The sequence below is a fragment of the Echinops telfairi genome, unplaced genomic scaffold (genome assembly GCF_000313985.2).
Source record: "Echinops telfairi isolate 266 unplaced genomic scaffold, ASM31398v2 ScPeMD7_7458;HRSCAF=8496, whole genome shotgun sequence".
NCBI classification, from domain to species: domain Eukaryota; kingdom Metazoa; phylum Chordata; class Mammalia; order Afrosoricida; family Tenrecidae; genus Echinops; species Echinops telfairi.
The window spans coordinates 50,721,127-50,727,503 of record NW_022111358.1 but is presented as its reverse complement, the minus strand read 5'-3'; the positions used below and the strand labels follow the sequence as shown (position 1 = coordinate 50,727,503).

Genomic DNA, 6,377 nt, shown 5'->3' with positions numbered 1-6,377 from the left:
CCCACATGACCCCCAGTCGGCACGGATGCTCTGCAGCTGATGGCTGAGATGCTGAGGATCTTCGTTGTGGGTAAGTCCCTGCTCCTGGCTTCACGGCCCATCAACACGCCCTTACAGGGCTAGGAGCACTGGGGATGGGTGCCCCCCAGACCTCTCAGGTGCCCTGTGTGTGGTAGAGGCGGCTGTGCGTGGGGTGCGGCAGGCCCAGGCTGAGGACCTCCCCTGCGTGGACGTGGACCAGCTGGAGAAGGTGCTCCCTCAGCTGGTACGTGGGTACCCACTCACCACAGAAGCCTGGAGTTCCTGGGGAAAGGCTCTGAGCGCCCCCTCTTTGCTCCCTAGCTTCTGGACTTCTAGAGAGCTGCCCTGCACACCAGGCTACCTGTCCATCACCGACCAGCCACCTGCCACCCAGGTCCTGTGGTCAGCCAGCCACCAGTCTGGGGAATGGCAGGTGCCCCCTTTGTGGTTGCTTTGTGGGCGCCCCCTCAAGGTTGCTGAGGGGCTGTGCTCAGGGAACCAGGGTCCTGGGCGCAGACCTAGTACTGCCACTTGTCGGTCCCCAGAGCTGTAAAGCGTTCCCTACCCCTGTGGTCTTAACTAAGCTTCTTCCCATAAAGCAGCTTCCCTGTTGTCTGTTGCCATTACAGCACTGCCCCGCACCCACCCCCACTCAGAATGAGGATGCAGTCACACCAACTGTGTCTGTGTGTGTCTGTCTGTCTGTTCCTGGGTGGCTGGGCAGGAGGGGAGTCAGGCCAGCTCACTGCGGAAGGACCAGGATACAGGGGAACAGTGACCCAGAGCCCACCATGTGGAGACCATCAGACCTGAGGGCGGTACAGTGGCAGGCTGGGGAGGCCCGATCTGGGCTCCCCAGGGGCTTTCATCCTGCTCTGGCCTGGCTTTGGAATCTCCTCTGCCCCCCACCCCCCCTCCCGCACACAAGCAGAATGAGAAAACCCTGAGTAGCACACCATGTTTATTGCGCGGGAGGGGAGGGGGGGCGGCGGGTCCTCTGGCTTGTGGGGGTCTTGGGGACAGGGCTTCTCTGGCTGCTGGCTCTCACCTCCTGCTGGCTGCAGACAGACAGGATGAGTATCACCCCAGGCTGCTCACCCCCCACCCCCCCACCACTTCCTGCTGCCCAGGTACCTGGCAGTTTCAGCCACTTGGGTACTTTGCCCAGACTCCTCTGGGGGGGCCGGGCTGGCCCCGGAGCAGGCTCAGGGGAACTCAGGGCCTCCTCAGCGCGCGGCTTGGCCTCAGACTCAGGTTCCGGAGGTGCTGGTAGGGAAGGCAGGGGCCCAGGCGCCCTGGCCATGTACCTGGAAGATGAGCGCCCAGTGCCAGCATCCGCAGCGCCCAGCCTTCCACCCCACCAGCCCAGGCCAGGCCTCACCTGGCCACCAGCCTGTCTGCCGAGGATGGGGAGACGGTCCGCTCCAGCAGCTGGGGCGCCAGGTAGGGGTCTGCGGGAGATAGGTGGCCTCAGGCCCAGGCAACGCCACCCAGCCTGCCCCTAGGACACAGGACAGAGCGTGCCCTGCCCCCCCAGGTGTGGCAAGCAGAGGCCTGGGCAGCAGGCTGGCACTTACCCGATGGCTGGTGTGTTCCAAAGTGCACAAGGGCGGCAGGGAAGAGGTCTGCCTGGGGGGAGGGAGGTGTGCACGGGTTGAGCATGCCCACCCCCCCCCAATCTTAACGAGAGCCGTGGCACCCTCCAGACCCCACCTTGGAGCTAAAGCTGCCTGTGCGGTAGGGACAGAAGCTGCAGCGATGGGCACAGGCAGATGTGGGCTGCACGGTGTGACCCCCACGGGGACCAACCAGCTGGAGAGACCAGCTCTCCTGGGCTCCCTCTGTGCCCCAGGCTACAGCCAGACAGACAGCAAGTTTCCCAGGCCAGGGTGCAGTGTGAGGCCAGGCCCAGGAGCACCAAGGTTCTGCTTCGGAGCCAGGCTTCCTTGGGTCTTGTCACCCACTCCACTCCTGGCCTATGGGCAGGCCTGGGTGCTCCTTCCTTCAGGCACAAGTGTGAGGATGGAGCACTGTCCCGAGGCCTAGCACCAGAGCTGACCAGGGTTGTCTGGGGAGGGTTTAGGCACCCCTCCTCCACCACAGCCTCCCTGGCCCATAGGAGAGGGATGGAGGATGAGGTGCGGGGGCTTCCCAGCAGCAGGTGTGCGGAGGGAGAGCTCTCAGGCCGCCTGCCCGAGGGGACAGCAAGGGGCTCACTGGAACTGTAAAAGCCGTCAAACAGAACCTGTGCCGAGGGACAACCAGAGCCGGATCAAAGTGACGGGAGCTTCAGGGTGGACACACCACAGAGGAGAGGGCAGCTGGTGAGGGGGGCTGCTGGGCAGGGCCATGTCCTCTCACTCCCTGGCCAGGGCCCGGGTGTGTGCTGGGCCTGGGGTCCAGGTACAGGGATCCTAGTAGCATCCCCCAGAAGCCCAGTTGGGCTGGCTGGATCCCCAGGATGGCCCCCATTGAGGAACAAGTCTCTTGGGAAGAAGGAAGGTGGGGCATCCTCACCACCCCACCCCAGATTTCACTGCCTCGAGAAGGCCCAAAGCTTCCCCTCACCCTCAAGGAAGGTGGTCCTAAGCCAAGCTTCTCCACCTTGGCACCAGGAGAAAGGTGCCAGGGAAGGCCCGACTCCCAGGCTGGCACCCCAACTGCCATGGGCCAGGCAGGGTCTGGGGTGCTACCCTGCCCCTTCCCTGAGCACAAGGAGATGGGGGACTCAATCTACACCACAGGGGCCCCCAGCCAGCCAGCCTCCCAATTGGCCTGATTCCCCAAGGTCCTTTCCGAAGCTCCGCCCGTGGGTTCCTCGGAGCAGTGGAGGGCGGGCAGCAGCAACCCTCTGCTCATTCACCAGACTGACGTGTGCCCCAGCTGGGCAGGGGTAGGGGTCTTGGGGAAAGGCCCAGGGTTGAGGAGAAACTGCAGGCAGTCACCACGGGGCAAGAGGGCCACCCCTTGAGGCCCAAGAAGGGAGGGTGCACATTGAGAGAGGGAAAGGTGAGCTGAGGTGCCAGCCGCCTGACCGATGAGAGGAGACGGCTGTGGTAGTAGGCCGAGTCCCCTGGCATCAGCACGCAGGGCACTGGTCCATGTTTACCCGGAAGGGGGCCCCAGGGGCGAGGGAAGGTACCATCCTGCCCTCCTGCGCCCTTGCCCCAGGACTGTTCCTCTTGGTTCGGCAGCCCCACCCGGCACTCCCTGGGGCCCTGGTCCTGCTATTAATTAGAGGCCCAGGGACTGTGGGGGGTTAAGTGTTCAGCTGAAGGCTGGGTTCAGGACTGCACTCCCTCATGGCCAAGGGCCAGACACCCTGCACTCTGGACGAGGCCCAGCAGGGCCAGAGGCTAGGGCAGCAGCACCAGACTGCCCACCTCAGGCTTACCCTCCCCACAGTGAGGACCAAGTGGAGTCCTCAGAAAGGATGTCACAGTGTCCCCCAGTATGGCCACCCTGGTGCTGTGATAGCTGCCGGAAACCCCTCTGTGGCCCACCTCGGCCTGCTGGTCCCCTGAAGGTGGCGACCTCACCCTTCCTGCAGCTGCTGCCCGCCCGTCCCTTTGCTCCCAGTACCTCAAAGAGGGTCAGCGTGTCGTCCACCAAGACAGTCTTAGGAGGGGCGATGACTGCAGAGAGAGGCAGGTCCCTGTCAAGACCCCAGACTGCTAGTCCCGCCCACCTACCACTGGGCAAGAATGAGAGCCAGGGCACTCACACAGGTAGAAACTTAGCGCAGGGTTCCCCAGGTGGCTCCTCACGAAGTCACGCAGGTCCCCCACTGCAGGAGGGGGAAGATGGTCAGATGGCATCACAGCCTCATCCTTGCCCGCACCATGATGCCCCAGCCAGCCCACACTCAGACCCAGTGCAGGCTCCCTGCCGCCCACCTGGCCACACCCTCACCAGTCTCGCTGGGCCGGAAGAAACCCTGCAGGATGTAGCGGTCAGGGAACAGGACACGCAGAGCCACCTGGCCATACAGGCAAAGTGTCACCAGGATGGCTGAGCCCACTGGGCCACCCCTCTCCCTGGCCCTGTCCTCAAGAGTGGTGGGGACCCCTATTGTGGCCACTGACCAGGGCTGCTGTTGGGGGAGGGGGCTGCCTGGTCCTTCCGCAGCATGGCCAAGCAGGCCCACAGGAGGGAGAGACTCAAGAGCCCCCCGGCCCTTAGGGGTGCCTGACCTTGGGGTATCGCTCCAGCTTCTCCTTGGTCTGGGCCTCCCGGTAGGACTTGGTCACTAAGGGGGCTTCTTCCAAGCGCTTCCTGGGGACATAGGGAGGGGGTGGCTTGGGGGCAGGGCCAGAGTAGACTCCCCCCACACCTACTCACCCCTCACCCATGTTCAGGAAGGGGAAGGGGGACCCCAAAGGAAGCTCAGGATTCTGAGGAGGAGGGGCTGGGGACAGGGAGGGAGTAGGAGCCGAGGGAGGGGCCCACCGCTCGCTCCTGAGCTGGGCCAGGCGTCGGCGCACATCGTCCACGGTCACCTCGAAGAACTCCTCGGGCAGCTCCTCAGGCCAGGCCTGCAGCAGCCCCTCCAGGTCGGGGTGGCACACCACGGGCTCTCGGGCCACAGGCTACACAGAGCAGAGCCAGGCAGGGCAGGTGAAGGCAAACCCAGGCCTCAGAAGGGGATGGGGAGCCAAGGTCTAGGGAGCTGCCCACAGTCATGGTGCCCCCAACCCCCAAGGCAGGACCTGGTGCCATAGGGAGGGCGTCAGTGTGCCCTGGTTTGGCCACATCAGGGTTCCACATATGGCAGCTCCAGTCCCACCCAGCCTGCTGACCAGCTTCTCCTCTCCCACAAGCAGGCAAAACCTCCCTGGGGACAGGTCTACAGACTCATCCACACTTGGACCACAACCGAAGCTGGAGAACCATCTGCTGGGGACTCCCAGCGTCTGGCACCCACCCCAGTGTTACCCTGCTGTCCCACGGTCAGTGGGTCCCTGCACACACCCATGTCCCTCAGACAGGGCGTGGGACACTCCCAGGTTAGGCTGGCTGAGACAGGCCACCTGTTAAAGCCACAAACCTAGTCACTGTGGGCTGCACACCATGCCATCCCAGCCCCATGTCCCCAAAGCCAGGCCGTTCAATCTGGGGGGCAGCAGCAGTGACCCCAAGACGAGCCCTGACTGTACTCTCCTATCCATCCTCAAGTGCACAGGACCTACCCAAGGGTCACTTCGGCCAGTTCCCAGAAACGATGTAACAAGCCTTTCTGGGCTGGAACTGCCCCAGACCCCCTTCCTCGCAGGAGGCCAGGGGCCGTGTGGCTGGGGATGAGCCAGCTGTCACTAGACCTCCTAAGGTACAAACTCACCATGGACCCTCCCACCTCTAGGCACAACCTGACCTTGAACAGAGACCAGCCCCCAAGCCCACAGGTGGTGCTGGACCTGTAGGGCCCCAGCCCAGGAGAAGAGCCTGGTAGCTGTCAGGAGCTCGTGGGGCAGACACAAGGACGTGCACTTGCAGACTCTGGTGACACCCCCCAAGCTCCCTTTCCTGACCCACCTCCCAGTCTGGGGGGCTGTAACACAGCCCTCACAAGGCCAAGAAGACCTCAAAGGGTGGGGCTGCCAGGCCTGTGGGCGCCACCAGTGGCAGCTGAGATTCTCCTCCCGAGAGGAATGTTCCAGAACCTGATGACACATGGGGGAAATATGTCAGGAACCACTTGGGGTGACCTCAACCCCAGCCTGCCCGTGTCCCCACCCTGGGGGTGCGGGTGTGGGTCGATCCATGAGTCACCAGAGAGCTGGCCAAACCTCATGCTCCCTCCTAGGGGCGGGGGGCACCCTGTGGACCGGCCAGGCAGTCAGCCCATCTCCTACAGCTGACGTCCTGTCCACACCACCAGCTCCTGATGCCATGCCACAAGTGCCCCAGGCATTGGGTAACCTAGAGCAGAGAGAGTGAGGTGGGTGCCCAGAGGCTGGGGGCAGCCAGGTCTGCTGTGCCCCTGCCCAGCACTGCATCCTCTTGGCCCACTGCGGGGGGCCAGCTTGGAGAGGGATGAGTTGGTGGAGTGGGTGTGAGGGATCATCCTGTGGGTGGCAGGCATCAGTGTGATCAGCTTGGTGCACAGAGGGTCACCAGTGACCAAGGGGGTGCTGCAGAGCCAGGCCTCTGAGACCTTTGCTGCCAGAGGCAGTGAAAAGCGCGTGCAGAGGCTGGCGGCAGAGCACAGGCAGCTCAGCATGCAGACTCCCTAAAGTGGCACAGCCTGGTCCAGGGCCAGTGGACTTGGGACAGGACACCAAGATCCCCACAGCCCAGACAGGGGCAGCTCTACGGAGACACTTGGGGCACAGGCCAGCTCCCCAGCTGCAGTCACA

General features: G+C 63.7%; 2 protein-coding genes and 1 long non-coding RNA gene across 7 annotated transcripts in view; 2 read left to right on the top strand and 1 right to left on the bottom strand.

Annotated features, from left to right (window-relative positions):
• CENPX (centromere protein X) overlaps positions 1–699 on the top strand; it is a 3,718-nt gene extending 3,019 nt beyond the window's left edge. The window contains exons 2-4 of the mRNA XM_004709221.2: positions 17–70; positions 177–265; positions 343–699. Of these exons, the coding sequence (XP_004709278.1) occupies positions 17–70; positions 177–265; positions 343–357 (158 nt within the window). The 3' untranslated portion in view covers positions 358–699. The remainder of the gene's footprint in view (positions 1–16; positions 71–176; positions 266–342) is intronic.
• Positions 700–965: 266 nt separating this feature from the next.
• The window catches only part of ASPSCR1 (ASPSCR1 tether for SLC2A4, UBX domain containing), a 26,872-nt gene continuing 21,460 nt past the window's right edge, over positions 966–6,377 (bottom strand). For 4 of the 5 annotated variants that reach the window (XM_045299934.1, XM_045299933.1, XM_004709222.2 and 1 more), the window contains 9 exons: positions 4,471–4,610; positions 4,215–4,296; positions 3,934–4,000; positions 3,746–3,808; positions 3,604–3,656; positions 1,599–1,650; positions 1,403–1,472; positions 1,156–1,328; positions 966–1,079 (listed from right to left, as the gene is read on the bottom strand). In XM_045299934.1, coding sequence (XP_045155869.1) covers positions 1,066–1,079; positions 1,156–1,328; positions 1,403–1,472; positions 1,599–1,650; positions 3,604–3,656; positions 3,746–3,808; positions 3,934–4,000; positions 4,215–4,296; positions 4,471–4,610 — 714 coding nt within the window. In that variant the 3' untranslated portion in view covers positions 966–1,065. The remainder of the gene's footprint in view (positions 1,080–1,155; positions 1,329–1,402; positions 1,473–1,598; positions 1,651–3,603; positions 3,657–3,745; positions 3,809–3,933; positions 4,001–4,214; positions 4,297–4,470; positions 4,611–6,377) is intronic. The other variant, XM_045299932.1, reaches the window with a different exon arrangement.
• LOC123522760 overlaps positions 4,736–6,377 on the top strand; it is a 6,058-nt gene continuing 4,416 nt past the window's right edge. The window contains exon 1 of the long non-coding RNA XR_006680983.1: positions 4,736–4,970. This is a non-coding gene — a long non-coding RNA (uncharacterized LOC123522760). The remainder of the gene's footprint in view (positions 4,971–6,377) is intronic.